Source organism: Anoplophora glabripennis, unplaced genomic scaffold (assembly GCF_000390285.2).
Source record: "Anoplophora glabripennis isolate ALB-LARVAE unplaced genomic scaffold, Agla_2.0 scaffold58, whole genome shotgun sequence".
NCBI lineage: Eukaryota > Metazoa > Arthropoda > Insecta > Coleoptera > Cerambycidae > Anoplophora > Anoplophora glabripennis.
The window spans coordinates 1,210,167-1,226,975 of NW_019416277.1; the positions used below are offsets into that span (position 1 = coordinate 1,210,167).

Below are 16,809 nucleotides of genomic sequence, written 5' to 3' on the forward strand. Positions count from 1 at the left end.
GAAGACGCCCAAGAAAAATTAATCATACTGACGTTGTACTTGTTGCTGGCTTTTTAACAATTACTTCATCATTTCAATAATTAATTAATTTTGGTGTAAAATAAGTGTAAAGAATTTAATTTATTTAAAAAAATATTTAATAATTATACAACTATGTATAAAATATCTATAAAATTACTACAATGAAAACTAACAAGTATCCTATATAGATAAAATTATTTATCGAATGACATTCTTCTTTTCTTTGTCGGATTGTCTTTTGATTTATTTTCTTGTTCGTCGTCCATATTTTCGTGAAAAAGTATAATCAAAGAAAAAAAATATATAAGTTAAATAAAAACTAAACATTTACGGGTCTATTTTGCTTCTAAGGCGAAAATGCTATAATATTTAGCTACCCCATATTAAGTACAAAATAATTTTTGTATGTGGTCCAGAAGCCGAGATATCAAAGATTTTGCAAGCGCGAGCCATTTAGACTCCACGTCATCAGTTCTCAGAGCGAGCGCGTGCCGCTTCCCCCTACTTCTCCGTCCGGTCTAGCTGACGCACTCAGCGCTTGCACGCTTCAATTTATTACTCAATTACTAATATTAAAAATCAAGTAAACATATCCTACTATTTTTTTTTTTTAAATATAAGTATTCAATATTAACCTCCATCAAGCGCATCACTGTAAAATGTTAATTGCGCCCTCAAAATTTTTTTAAATAAAAAAATTATCTCGGCTCCAGAAGGTCGTAGAAAAACACTTTTTTTTTAAATTAGCCCTACAGTAACGATTTTTTGGTTTATTTTCTTCGTAAAGAGTAATATTATCATGCTGTTAAAAAATGTTGACGATTTTATTAATTTTAAGGATCAAAAAATGACTTTGAAGAAGTTGCACTTTTTTTGGGTATGTTTTTTTCAAATAACTATTTCAATTTTTATTTTATGAAAATGACTTTTAAAGAAAGAAACTACTGACATTTTTTCATGAATTTAAAAAAAAATGTTTTTCTACGATCTTCTGGAGCCGAGATAATTTTTTTATTTAAAAAAAATTTTTAGGACGCAATTAACATTTTACAGCGATGCGCATGCTGGTGGTTAATATTGAATACTTATATTTAAAAAAAAAATAGTAGCATATGTTTACTTGGATTTTAGTAATAGTAATTGAGTAATAAACTGAAGTGTGCAAGCGCTGAGGGGGAAGCGCTGCGCGCTCGCTCTGAAAACTGATGACGTGAAGTCTAAATGGCTCGCGCTTGCAAAATCTTTGATATCTCGGCTTCTGGACCACATACAAAAATTCTTTTGCACTTAATCTGGGGTAACTAAACACGAATATTATAGTCATTTTTTTTTATTTAATTTAAATTTTTTTTAATTTATCGTCATTTTAATAATTAATAATATTACAGTAGTTTTCGTGTAATACCTTAATTTTTTTGCTTCATTAATCATACTGACATTGTACTTGCTGCTGGCTTTTTAACAATTACTTCATCATTTCAATAATTAATTAATTTTGGTGNCGTTTTTTGTAGTGTTTTAATTATTATTAATTATGTATGTATTTGATAATGATAATACGGACGTTAAGTAAAAAATCATTAGGATTAAAATCCTAGCTCCCATGGTTATAAATTAAAATAATTCTCTTTTTTTCCTCTACTCTACTTAATATTCATCAATTTCATAATCTGTAAGTACAAAAAAGCAAAAACTACTACTCCGTTTAGTCTGTGAAATATTTGAGGATAAAAGATGTTTATTTTTTCTCTGTTATGCTTACTTACTTACTTATTTCAAATTTCTGTGAGAAATAAGACTGAAACTAAACAACCCTTCTCCCAACACAAATTCACAACCATTAGCAAATAGTCCACAATCGCGCCTGTATAATAAAAACAGTTTGGAAACTATCAGAAATTTGCTGCAGAAACAAAGCCATTAGTTTTATAAACAGGGAAAATTTCATATTCTTATTGTTGCAACAATAGATTGTTCGGCTCTGATTTTTATTCACGGTTTTTATGATTTTTAATTCCGTGCAAAAATGTTTGTAGTGAAACCTATAAAATTTTTCGGTATTAGGCAACAACAACAATTAGGCAATTTTTCGGTATTTGCAACATTTTACGGATTATTATAGTTTAAAACCATTAAAAGTATCTAACCAGTAGGTTCTTGTCTTCACATTTACTGAAAGTGCAGTCCAAACTTAAATGGCAAAATATTTTGACTTTAAAAAAATTAAGCAAAAGAAAGATGAGTGAATAACGATGACTGAGATGAAACTACAAAATACGTTCTAGTTTCTACAATATCAATTAAAATTTATTAAATTAAAAAATTGAGTTGCTGCAGATAACAAATTATTTATGGTACAGTGGTTTATATCACACTGCATAGATATTAAATTATAATTATTTGCCATGACATAGATGGGAGATTTAAGAAGTATGTTGGTTTTAGTATTCGCACAATAGAACATGGAATCAGCACGAGACCCATGTCTAGGAACTCGTATATTGAAGGAACGCAGTAGATATGCTGAGTCAACTCTGGCATGAAATAGTTTAAATAGGAAAGATAAACTATTGAGTATTCTTCTATTCTGCAAAGAATGCATTTTGAATCGATCTAACAGCAGCCTATGTTCATATTCTCTATTTGGATAATAACCATCAATTCGAAAGCTTAAAAATTTAAGAAAACGACGTTGAACTTTTTCAAACTTGTTAGTATGTATCTGGTAGTAAGGGTACCATATAAGGCTGCAGTATTCTAATTTAGAGCGAACTAATGAATAAAACAGACACTTCAATGCAGTAACGTCATTAAAAGAACTTGAATTTCTGACTATAAAACTCAAAGCTCTATTAGCCGCATTTATAATTGCATTGATATGATCAGTGAAGGACTGTCTATTGTCATATATTACACCTAAATCCTTAACATTATCGCAACGTGCTAGTAACGCATTTTCAAGGGTGTAGCTAAATATTAACAGTTCTTTTTTTGGATGTAAACGAGCAGACCTTACACTTATCTATGTTAATAGGTAATTGATTATTCTCACACCATCTTCATACAAGATCTAACTGCTCTTGCAGTATTAAACAATCTTCCAAATTAGATACACTGAGAAACAGATTCAAATCGTCGTCAAAAAATAGATGATTAGATTTTAAAGACAGAGATAAAGCATTAATAAATAAAATAAAAAGAAGTGGCCCTAAATTTGACCCTTGGGGTACTCCAGATGTAGCTATAAAATTTTCAGATTTAAATACTATATAGTTTCAAAATACTATAAATTTTTAATTTTCAGGATAATGTTTTATATCAAATTGGAAAATGAAAAACATTTTTTTTAGTTATGTTGATTGATNTGTTTATAGTTTCTCCATAAACAACTGATTTCATGTAATTCCAAAAACGAAAGCCTCGGCATTCTATCTCACATTTATGTATTCGAGTATACAATTTAATTTGTAAGCTAAGATGTAATTTTAATTATATACGAATAATACCTAATAGAAATTAGCATACAAATGACAGCAATAAGACGTCAATTATTTGATTTTCGTCCAATCCTACTTAAGAAACTTTATCGCTAAATTAATAATACCTGTAGGTACTTAATTGCAACAGCATTGGAAGTTTCAAAGCCAAATATCTCAAAAACGGTGCGAGATAGCTACTTTAATAAAGTATACCTTTCTTGTGTAAAATAAGAATTTGTTACCAAAGATAAGATGCCTTAAAGTACAAAAAAGTTATGTCGTTTTTAACACATTCAATCTACTGCAGCTAGCGCACTCTATGAACTTTAACGAAATTGTGAACAGATTTCAATTCCTCTACTCAAAGAACTCCAATCCACAAAATTTTGTGATATTTTGGATATTTGCATTTGTTAAGGAATAAATTAAATACAACTGAAATATTATTTTACATTTAACACTCTGTATCTCTTTAACTATCAACTTCTTCTGAGAAGAAGTTTATATTTTTTGTAGATAGATTAAGATTATATAGTCTGTATTATTGTAATTTTTCGTTTTTTGTAGTGTTTTAATTATTATTAATTATGTACGTATTTGATAATGATAATACGGACGTTAAGTAAAAAATCATTAGGATTAAAATCCTAGCTCCCATGGTTATAAATTAAAATAATTCTCTTTTTTTCCTCTACTCTACTTAATATTCATCAATTTCATAATCTGTAAGTACAAAAAAGCAAAAACTACTACTCCGTTTAGTCTGTGAAATATTTGAGGATAAAAGATGTTTATTTTTTCTCTGTTATGCTTACTTACTTACTTATTTCAAATTTCTGTGAGAAATAAGACTGAAACTAAACAACCCTTCTCCCAACACAAATTCACAACCATTAGCAAATAGTCCACAATCGCGCCTGTATAATAAAAACAGTTTGGAAACTATCAGAAATTTGCTGCAGAAACAAAGCCATTAGTTTTATAAACAGGGAAAATTTCATATTCTTATTGTTGCAACAATAGATTGTTCTGCTCTGATTTTTATTCACGGTTTTTATGATTTTTAATTCCGTGCAAAAATGTTTGTAGTGAAACCTATAAAATTTTTCGGTATTAGGCAACAACAACAATTAGGCAATTTTTCGGTATTTGCAACATTTTACGGATTATTATAGTTTAAAACCATTAAAAGTATCTAACCAGTAGGTTCTTGTTTTCACATTTACTGAAAGTACAGTCCAAACTTAAATGGCAAAATATTTTGACTTTCAAAAAATTAAGCAAAAGAAAGATGAGTGAATAACGATGACTGAGATGAAACTACAAAATACGTTCTAGTTTCTACAATATCAATTAAAATTTATTAAATTAAAAAATTGAGTTGCTGCAGATAACAAATTATTTATGGTACAGTGGTTTATATCACACTGCATAGATATTAAATTATAATTATTTGCCATGACATAGATGGGAGATTTAAGAAGTATGTTGGTTTTAGCATTCCCACAATAGAACATGCAATCCACGAGACCCATGTCTAGGAACTCGTATATTGAAAGAACCCAGTAGATATGCTGAGTCAACTCTGGCATGAAAAAGTTTAAATAGGAAAGATAAACTATTGAGTATTCTTCTATTCTGCAAAGACTGCATTTCGAATCGATCTAACAGCAGCTTATGTTCATATCCTCTATTTGGATAATAACCATCAATTCGAAAGCTTAAAAATTTAAGAAAACGACGTTGAACTTTTTCAAGCTTGTTAGTATGTATCTGGTAGTAAGGGTACCATATAAGGCTGCAGTATTCTAATTTAGAACGAACTAATGAGTAAAACAGGCACTTCAATGCAGTAACGTCATTAAAAGAACTTGAATTTCTGACTATAAAACTCAAAGCTCTATTAGCTGCATTTATAATTGTATTGATATGATCAGTGAAGGACAGTCTATTATCATATATTACACCTAAATCCTTAACATTATCGCAACGTGCTAGTAACGCATTTTCAAGGGTGTAGCCAAATACTAATGGTTCTTTTTTGGATGTAAACGAGCAGATCTTACACTTATCTATGTTAATAGGTAATTGATTATTCTCACACCATCTACTTACAAGATCTACCTGCTCTTGCAGTATTAAACAATCTTCCAAATTAGATACACTGAGAAACAACTTCAAATCGTCGGCAAAAAATAGATGATTCGATTTTAAAGACAGAGATAAATCATTAATAAATAAAATAAAAAGAAGTGGCCCTAAATTTGACCCTTGGGGTACTCCAGATGTAGCTATAAAATTTTCAGATTTAAATACTATATAGTTTCAAAATACTATAAATTTTTAATTTTCAGGATAATGTTTTATATCAAATTGGAAAATGAAAAACATTTTTTTTAGTTATGTTGATTGATTGATTTCCATTTCTTTAATTCAAAATTCTATGTTTTTGGTTATTAAGGACTGATATCACTATTTGTCTTATACAATGTTTCCATTTTAACACACTTTAGTTAACTGACACTCCATGACATTTTCCACGACCTACCATCAATTTAAATGGTTTGCTACTTAAAATATAAATTTTTGTTTCGGGTAGGTATCTAATTAATCTAATATTAGACGAAAATGATGCAATATGCCCCTTAGTAATATTGAAAAATTGCTTTTGGTTATTTATATTCATAACAAAATATATTTATTCGGTAAACGTTATTTAGTTTTGAAAGGTTTTGGGGCTATCTGTAGGAAATATGGATTTTCTGGGCTGTTCTCGATACTAAATGGCGACAAAAGGGTTTTCTCAATCAATTCTTCAAATTTTTTTTGTGTAACATACATATACAGTAATCTTTGGACATAAACGATAAGCTTTATTTTTAATGTATTGACCTTTACGAGTTAGGTTTTCTTATTAACTATAAATTGCTTTATAGCTCATTGTTCTTTTCAAGATAAATTGTTCTGATTACAAATCATGTATAACTGGGATTTCCACAGCATCACGAATAATCGGAAATAAAAATAATGGAAAATTCTGCACTCAATAATATAAATAATATTTTTATTTTAGAAAAATAATATAAAATCCTTATTTGAAATATGTTGTCATCAAACAAAAATAATTATTTACAATAAAAACTTTAACTCCTTATACGTTTATAAAATATGGCACATAATTCACAGTATATTATATATTACAGTATATTTACATTTTTACAACATAAGTCAGTTAAGCAGTTGTGAAGAATCTTAATCTGCTTTTATCATGCTAGTTTATTTGGGAAGTTTCCAATACATTCAATCCTATTTAGGTATTTTTTCAAACATTAATAAATATCTGTACCAGACCCACATGAAAAACATTTTTCTATATACTTCATATTTCTATAATTGGAAAATATACAAAAGTAGGTACACAAAACACAAAATAAAAATAAGTTTTGATAGATCCTGGTCTTGGAGAGAATATTTTCTTTTACTACTTCCTACTAAAAAATAGGATATAACAAAGTGCGACCGAAATGGTAGAAAGCGACCTTCTATTCCACAGGTTCTTTGAAAGGAAGATCTGTGTCGTCACTAAGGAATACAATTTTTAATCAATAAATGCCAAAAACAACTAACCTGCGGACAGATGCCCCAACCAGCATTGAATTAATTAATGTTTGCTAAATATTAGTGGTGTAATTCAATGGTAGTCTGAGCATTAGTAGTTATTTTTTTTCAATATTATCAGTTAACAATAAATATATACCTAAACTTCTTTAGGTACATGAAGAAATGATAATATCTAACTAGTAAAATTATACAAATATACAAAATCTTAATTTTTGTTTAGATACTTCAGAGCTTTTATTGTTTTGTTTTATATAGTATGAAATACAGCAGTTTTAAATATCATTTGGTATGAGTGAGGGACAAACTACCAATATTTTCTCCCCATAATAGAGATCTTGTTACGGTTTAAATTAAAAACTTTATTATTTGATGAAGCTATACGATGATGGAACGAAATAGTGGACTGCCAAATGAACAAGAAATGGTATTTTGAAATGAAATATTTTTTTTGTTCAACAATGAAGTTACACGGATATTGAAAAGTACAGTATTTCATGATCTACGGAACATAAAAAAAATAATTTTTGTAAGATTTGCAAAAATAAAATCTCAACGTAAATTATACTTTGCAAAATAACAATTTATCTTGCTAAATATAAAATTGACAATATGCCGGAATAAATGATGCAAATTATTCATAGTTGACGTTGTAATAGTTCTTCAACAAACAACTCTATTCAGATGAAATCGAAAAAACCGCTATTGTTGTTTACAATTTATTAATTTTTGAGGTCAGAGATTACCGATTTAAAATTAGATATTTCGTGGAATATTTTAAATGCAACTGTGGTGTGCAATTATAGAGACTTACATTTAGGCAAATACAGTATGTATATGCAATGGCACAAACTATACCGATAAAACTTTTCTTTGGCACTTTAGCTGTTCCACTATTTACAAACACAATTGCTGAATTAAAAAATAAAATTTGTGTATATACCCCGTAGGATAGATACTTTCATGGTGCGTTCCAAAGTAAACAGGACCTTTTAGAATTCAACATTTGAAGAACATCATCAAGGAGGCCGAAAAGGACAAAATCTTCCTTTACAACATTGTGATTGGAGATGAAATGTGGTCTTTTCGATATGATCCAGAAACCAAGCGCCAAAGTGCCGAGTGGAAGGCGCCAGACAAGCCAAAACCCCAAAAATCACGTTTGGAGAAGTCAAAAGTGAAAACTATGTTGATTTGCTTTTACGATTCTAAGGGCATTGTCCAGAGTTCATTCCATTGGGCCAAACCGTTAATGCACAATTCTATCTTGGTGTTTTGAAGCGTTTGGTGCATCGTATTCGTCCAGAATATCGATCAGAAGGAACTTGGCGTTTGTTGCACAATAATTCGCCATCTTATCGATCGACACTTGTAACCGATTTACTGACTAAAAATCGCATTTTAACTGCCAACCACTCCCCGTATTCGCCTGATTTGGCATTGAGCGACTTTTACCTTTTCGGAAATATGCATTTGCCGTTGAAAGGAAAGCGTTTTATGGATGTAGACGCCATCTAAAAGGACACCCGGCTGACGATTTAAAATCGACCGTGCAAATCGGCTGTGTCGATCGGAACAGGACTATTTTGAATAAAATAAATCGGTTTTGTCTAACAAATTTTTTATTGTTCCTGTTTTTAAAAAGTCCTGTTTACTTTGAAACGCACCTGGTACGTGAAATAACTGCTTAAATTATCTGCAAAAAAATATCTAGGTATATATCATTGTCTCATTGTCTACATTATAATCCCTATAAAACTGTAGCGGAATATCACATAGGTATACGTATATCTAATACACTCCTCTTTTGTAAAACAATACATCTAGAAATAAATATTTTAAAAATACGTTTCATTTTCATCCAATCACACAGTTACCATTGCGGAACGATTTAAAGTAATTGATCAATTCATTTATGTTTCATCAGATAAATACAAATATGTTGAAAATACAGTTTGATAGCTGCTTTGTACCAATCTCTTCGCTGTCCGCATCAAAATAAGATATATTTCACTTCAAGGAGTATATGTTCTACTTATATACAGGACAATATTAATAATTTGGTTTACAGAATAAAAGTTATGCAACTGCTCAACTATGATTGAATAGTGAGAATGCCCTTTTAGATTCATGTAATCAACTTCAAATTACTCCTATGGGTAGCTACGTACCAATACCAACACCTAGTTTTCACTTCATAACAATTTTGGAGCAGGTTTTGACAACTGCCGTCACGCTAAGTTTAATATCATCACCAGTTTCTTTTGGTTTCGACAACAGAAAAAAAGTTCAATGAACGAAAAGGGTATTTCGAGTGGTACATAGCTATGAAGCAAAATCATGATTTGTAATAAATTAAATCATTTTCGTCAAACATTGTAAAACTTCCTTCTATACTTCCAAATTAATTATTTGAACTTTTAGGTTCACGATTTGGATACACTGAAAGAAGTATGTGTAACAGCTTGAAAGTTTTGTCATGATTCATCACAATAGCAGTTCTGAAGATTATTAGACAAAAGCTGCTTCACCAATTTTTTATGTACAATGCGCGGATTGTACTTATATTGATACTTACATAACCTCTAAAGAGAGGGTTTAAACTTTATTGTCATATCTCGTATTTGATACTATAAATAAGCATAAATATATTTTGACGAAAAAAAATTTTTTTTTTCACGTACTTTAAAAAGAAATTTTGAATCTAACTGGTCATTTAGTAAGGCCAAGAAGAAATAATATGTCCATAATAACAACCCTGTGTAACAGTCATAAGTATTGCCTATTCACAATTTTTGCTAATTCAGAAAAGGGGGTAATGTAACATATGTTTGATTCCCGTTTCCATTATCAGGCTTAGCTTCTTTAATTCTCCCGTCATCGTGAAACGCTTGTTCGTACTTTGGAGAAGCGTTGCCATACCTCTCGGGTGACTGACTCAGTGCATTGTGATCTACGTATTCGATTTTCACTCCTATGGAATTTTCGTCTGCAGTCGGCGAGTGGGTTTGCAACATGGAATATTCCCTTCCTAGGGGAGGACTTTGGTTACCTGCAGGAGCCGTATACTCATGCGTGCGCATGGGTGCTCCGAACAGTTGATTTTCATGAGAGTTCAACATGTACGAGTAACTGTTTTGCGTTGATCCAAAACTTGAATAAGAAGCTGGGGATCCAAAACTGGAATAGGAACCAGATGTGCTGTTAAGTAGGTTTAAATGGGGGCCTAAGTCGTAGGAGGATTGGTAACTCCAAGATTCCACTGGCGTTGATGTGTTAATTGTATTGGGTTGGGTGAAAGGTATTGGGTTGTTAAAATTCGTTGTGATGCTGGAACTGGGCGAATTTGAGCTGATGTATCCGGTTTTACGTGGAGGTTCACGTTTTCTCCATTTCGCCCGTCTATTCTGGAACCACACTTGTACTCTGGACTCGCTCAGGTTTAACTTTAATGCCAACTCTTCTCGTGCGAACACATCCGGGTATGGAGCTCGTTCAAATGCCCGTTCCAACTCCTCCAGTTGGAAGGCAGTAAATGTCGTTCTGTAAAAGAAATAAAATAAATGCATTATATTTACAACGGACTAGTATTTTATATTCATAATACACTAATATATTATAAGTTATATAGGTAGCACTAGTTTATATAAACCATTGTTGAGAAATTTATTGTTTAATTTACATTAGCATTATCAGAAACACCATTATTGTCCTTTGTTCTTGGCACTGTCAGTTGTTTGGCTCATAGGGTAAATGTGATATTTGACCCCAGACTGTACGATACAGTTGGCTCAGTGATTCAGAGAATTTTTTCTGACAGGAATATAGCGTTCTTAAAAATCAAATTATTTTGAGCGAATTTTGAAATATAAACAATTTTTTAAACTGGTTTCTGAAATACCTGGACTTGATTCAATTTTTTTTAAGTTATTGTAATTTTTTAAAAGTTAATTTTCATTCAAGATGCTTGGAATTATTTTCGTATTCGTTGGTCAAAACGCTAATAAAAAATATTTTATCAAGCTTCCTGTTTGATTGAAAATTATTTACTTTATTATTTTGTTTGTTCTTCATTTTTTAAAGTTAAGTATGGCTTTTTTATTTTTGACAACATTGAGTTCTGGTGTTGTGAAGTGTTGTAAAGTTACGATATATTTTCGATTATTACAGTTATTATCGACATTTCCTTGATAACCTAGAAAATGGATTTTCATTAAAAAACAAGTAGGTACCATTTAACTGTAACTCAACTCAATGCTCAAAAATTTCAAGAATATCAATATGGTCCAAAACTTTTTTTTTTCTTTACACAGGCTGTAAAGCGATGTTACAAAAAACTTTCAGAGCTCTGGTTAAAACAAACTATAAAACAAAAAATTAAATAATTTTCCCAAAACGATTCTTCAAAGATTGGATGTAAAATACAAACTATGACTTGGTCAAGAATTGTTTTGGTTTGTTACGACTTGCAGGTAGTAGCGTTGAGTAAGAAATTTCCCACTCAACGGTAGTAGGCACACTGTTATAAAGAAAATGACGGTAGAATACTTCACAATAATTTTTACAGAACTAAAGTATTCTCTTGGTTCTCAATATATTGGTTCTGGACAGTTTTAGATAGAATACTCTTATTCCTATAAGTATAATGATCGGAATTGCATCATGTTGCCAGTGAACTAACGGAGTGGCATTGTTTTTGTAAGACTTCGCGACATGTTATTATATTTCTTTTATATAAATGCGGACGAAGCGCTGGATATTTTTTTAAATAATTATTTTTGCTGTTTTATAGAATCTCCAAAATAAGAAATTATGTGAATAAAAATACTTATTAATGTAATAGATTACCTTTTCAAATAATTTCAACTCTTCAGTTCAGTTCAGTTCAAGAAAAGTATTTGTTACTATTTTTTTAAAGCACTGTAATCAGTCTGTTGATCTTTGTGTCATGACCTCTAACATTGACCTACTTTAGGTGGACTATACTGCGGTTACTATACATATTGAAACCGCGGGTCAAGTGTTCTTGCGTATTTCAATCTATTTGGAATCCCTTGAATCCTCTTTGTTGTTTCAATTTTACTCAATGGCGAATCCTCAATGTACCTATTCCAATGTACAATGTATCTTTTTTCCGCCTACCGTAGCATTTAATGGTTAATATCGCCACTTCGGCAAGTAATGTAGGTGATTAACGTTCCATACTATGATCAGAGAACACTATACCAACGAGAAGCGACAGCATGGCTTTCTGCGTTAACAGTTTTCGTTTTCGCATGCGCGAACTGGGTTGTGTTGCTGTCAGCTGCCAGTGGCTGTCAGAGCCGCCAAATATAAGTAGAAGAAACCGGTAATTAGTAAATAGTTTTTTTGGCGGTGGACAGTTGTGTTGTATAACATTAATTGATAGTGGATTTATTTGTATTGAATTTCGTTTTCATTTAGAATCAACTTGAAATCAGTAAAATGTCTGGTTATTATTGTGCTTTCCGCGGTTGTTCATCCAAAACTGGTGAAGGATTAACCCTTTATAGATTCCCTAAGGATTACGAAAGGTGAATGTAGCACAAAATTATTCTAATAAAATGTGTTTTAAGATAGATATGCATTTTTAACGGTACCTAGTTTATGCGAATTTAACCAATTTATATTTTATTGCATTGATGCCCCTCTTTAGGGCTACCCTGTTTCACAATAAAACATGTAAAACTATGTCTCAAATTTAAATAAAAATGAATTATGTTTTTAACTTATACAAAATCTGTAGGTATAACTTTTAGCAGTATATTAGTCTGTAAAAAAGTTTAAAAAAGGGTTAAATCATCAGGTAAGTATCATTATTATTATCGTATTAAGGAAATATAAAACAAGTAATTAAGGAAATAATATAGTATATGATATAAAAGGCTACTTTTGTGTCTATGACATTTTAAATTACGCCAAAAGAATAAATCTATATACCACTGAATTATCTACAATTTACTGTTTAATGGACTTTCTGTTTCCTTTAGTCTCTAATATTTCAATACATTTATCACTAATTCTGGACACTGTACCTAGGTATATGACACAATGCTATGAAAACCGTTGCGTTATAATTTGTCTACATTTTATACAGTTCAGTGTATATATATTCAAAAATATAACTTCTCTCAGTGTAAACGATTGTGTTTCCTTCAAATTGGTCGACTCTAGCGTGACCATAAAACATCAAAGGAGCCGCCGATTTTGTCGCTTCTCGTTGTTATAGTGTTCCCTGTTATGATCGTCACACAAATTAGCTTCTGATAAAGTCAGAAAAGCAGGAATTGTAACAAATAGTCTTGTTCTTGAATCAGTTCTAACAAACTGCTCTGTACACTTTTCATTTACGACTGTAAAACTAAGTGTAATGTAAATCTTCGAATTATAGTGATATAAATACACAAATATGTACCTTTATCTTTACATTATGAGTTTTCAGATATATTGCCTCGTTTCCTCGACAGGAGCTAGCTGTACCATATTTTATTCAATGTATAAAGTATTCGAAATTAGTGCCTACCTATTTATTAAAAAAATGTAACTATAATCTTCATCATTAAACATTTTCCGCTAGGAGCTTCGAGTAACAATTGCTTGACTTGTTCTTGTTCAAGAGCATTAGTCATTTTCGGTTTGGTAACTGAGTTACCAAAATAATAATGAGTTTACCATATTTTGATATACATACGGTTCTGAACACTTTAAACAACTACAATGAGGACTCAGAAAATCTTTTTTTAGCATTGAAGGAATAAGCCAGTAGGACACCTTACGTAACCGTTGTGAGCCTTTTTTCCCAGAGTTATCAAATTCCTTTTCTTTTAGACATTACCGCGATTAACGGTCACATTGCTTCTTCTACTCCTCCAAAATTTATGGTGGTACGTACTATTCGTCCATTTCTCAAGAAAAATAATTATTTATTAGCAAATTTATTATTTCACCATAATCAGCCAAATTAGAACGACTAATGGAACTTACGGTTAGCAGAAGATAGTCTCACCAAGCCCCTCTCAAAAATGAAACCGATAAAGAATATACATATAAACACATAAATAAACAATTTACTATCCATGACCACCCGATACTATTTCACATGTGTAAATTTTGATTATGATACAATTTTTTCACTATATAGTTAATCCTTTTTGTTACATTTTCATCAGTTATGGATAAAGTTTTTTATTTTGTGTCTTTTCAGCATAAAAGATACCCAATGTCGAAAATAATAAGAATAGTAACAATAATAATAACAATAAAAATAAAATAATGGAAGAATAAACTACCTCCTATGATTAGAAGATAACTACGTCTAACTTAAAAAACGAGACGGAAAAACTATTTACTGTAGGGGGCATTATAATTTTTCAGAAATGGTTACTTGGTTACTATCATCAATCTCGCAGTAAAACAATGCCTAAAGAATCCTAATGGAGCCTGAAGAACAAAGACATTTAAAATATTAGCATTTTAGTTTTATGCATAATACGACTTCGGAAAAATAGTTATTTACTACAGCGATTTTTAGAAAAACCACAAGGTGTGAAAATATGTAAAATTTATTTATCTGTGACATATTTCATTAATGTACCTATGTGTGCCTATGTATTAATTAACTAAATTAGACAAAACAATAAATTATTCTAACCTGTGTTGTGCTCTAACCGCATAGATTTGTTACACATGTAACACATGACCTTATATTTTATCCCCTTAATATCCATAAATAAATATTTCGAAAATTTGTCGTGTTTATAGTTGTCAGCCTGTCCGAGAAATAGACTGAGGAAATAAAATTGAAAGCTAGCAATTGAAATTAATTATAATTATTATTAACGAAAAACCTTAGAAGATCTAAGACAGCGAATAGTCCAAGCGTGTCGAGAATTAACTCCAATTCAGTGTCGATCGGCCACTACCTCCATAATTAGAAGATGTGCTTGTTTACAATCCGGAGGCGCCCATTTTGAACAAAATATTTTTTAAATGTCTAGGTATAATATTAATTGGTAATTTTTTGGTTGTTTCAATTTACAAATAAATTTTCATGTATTGTTTGCCATCTTATTTTATTTAAAATTACACAACACAAGTAAATGAAGTGACTACAAACCGCCTGAAAAAATTTAGGAGTATTACAAGTTATTACGTCGTCGCATTACGACATAGTCACATGTCACATTAGATGTTAGGTACTTAAATATTTCTATTGTTTCCATCATAATTTTTTTTTTCTAAAAAAGACACCCTATATCTCAAAAACGAAGCATCTCCTAAATAATTTTAATACTATTGGTTAAACCCAAGGGAAGGGGAGACATTTGACTCACACATACTCGAGACTAAGACTAAGACTAATTTTAATAGGTACTATATTTTTTTAGGTTTTATGAGGAACGTTTTCTTAAAGTTTATCGACAGAATCCAGAAGCACCCTTCCGAAAAATCAATTTTGCCATGAAACTATAAGAGTTAGGAAAAAAAGTGAATGTACACTTTAACAAACTGTTCTATCTAAAAACAGCATCATTTTTTATTTTCAGTAGGGCCGTATTAATTTTTATTATAATTTAATGAGTCTGAGTCCCCATAACTCCGCCACTGGTTACTTGCGGGACTTCTACTTCTATAAAAATGGTATCTTATAAGAAGATGTGCCATGCCAAATTTGGCTTAAATAGCCTTCTTCATTTAGAAGTTCATTAAAAAATTCGAATTCTTTTAAAAATCTTTAACGCCCTATATTTCGAAAATGAAGCGTCTCTGGAAAAAAATTTATACTTGATTTTTCTCTTATTTTTTTTATGAGGAATATCTCCTTAAAGTTTGTCGACTTAATCCTGAAACACCCTGTATAATGTAAATGTAATTTCCGATGCAGAAACTTTAGGGACCGATAGAGATTCAAAAAATAATATGAGTTTGATATATAAACTATATTCGAAAAATGCTTCGTTAAGGAAATACAAGGTGTTCAAGAACGGTTTAAAAAAATCAAATTGTTGTCAAACGGCTGAAGATATTTCAAAATTTTGTAGACGTTAACTACACCATCGAGGGAGCACGTTTTGCAATGAAAAACATTATTTATAATTTTGCCAGTTGCGTCCGTACTAGCACGTTACTGGATATTTGTAAAGAAAAAATTGGTACGCCACTGCTTTTACATAAAATAAAAATCAGTTTTGGATTCTTCATTCAATTTGGAAGAAAATAGCTCTCTTTCGATTTTTCTGTACGACTCAGCGTTTTCAGAGTGATCTCTGAAAAACAATTGAGCAAGTACGACAAAATAATAAATTTATCTGTCAAATTAATTAGTATCTGTGTTACATTTGGTTAGCTCTCTAGTAATCTGATTTTAATTATTGTTTTGTTATAGTTATTATTAGTGTTATCCCGAGAAAAGCTTTTTAGTAACGAAGAATACGCAGATATTCATTTTTGTTAAAGACTTTGTGATGGAAATGCGGAAGCGGCAATTCGTCAATAGTACAATTAACTAAGCCTTTAAATCGAAATTTTGCCAACTTGGCTGAATTTTTGATATGAGTTAGTTTAAGGTATATTATAACAATAAGTGAGAGTAATTTTTTGTTCAACCCCCGGCCAAGGGTGGAAAAAGATAAAACAAAGGGCTTTTTCAAGATAACTCAAAAAGGGTAAG

General features: G+C 30.7%; 1 protein-coding gene across 1 annotated transcript in view; it reads right to left on the bottom strand.

Moving 5' to 3' along the window:
• Positions 1–6,597: 6,597 nt before the first annotated feature.
• Positions 6,598–16,809, bottom strand: part of LOC108917617 (retinal homeobox protein Rx-A) — a 16,622-nt gene continuing 6,410 nt past the window's right edge. The window contains exon 2 of the mRNA XM_018724321.1: positions 6,598–10,661. Coding sequence (XP_018579837.1) covers positions 9,917–10,661 — 745 coding nt within the window. The 3' untranslated portion in view covers positions 6,598–9,916. The remainder of the gene's footprint in view (positions 10,662–16,809) is intronic.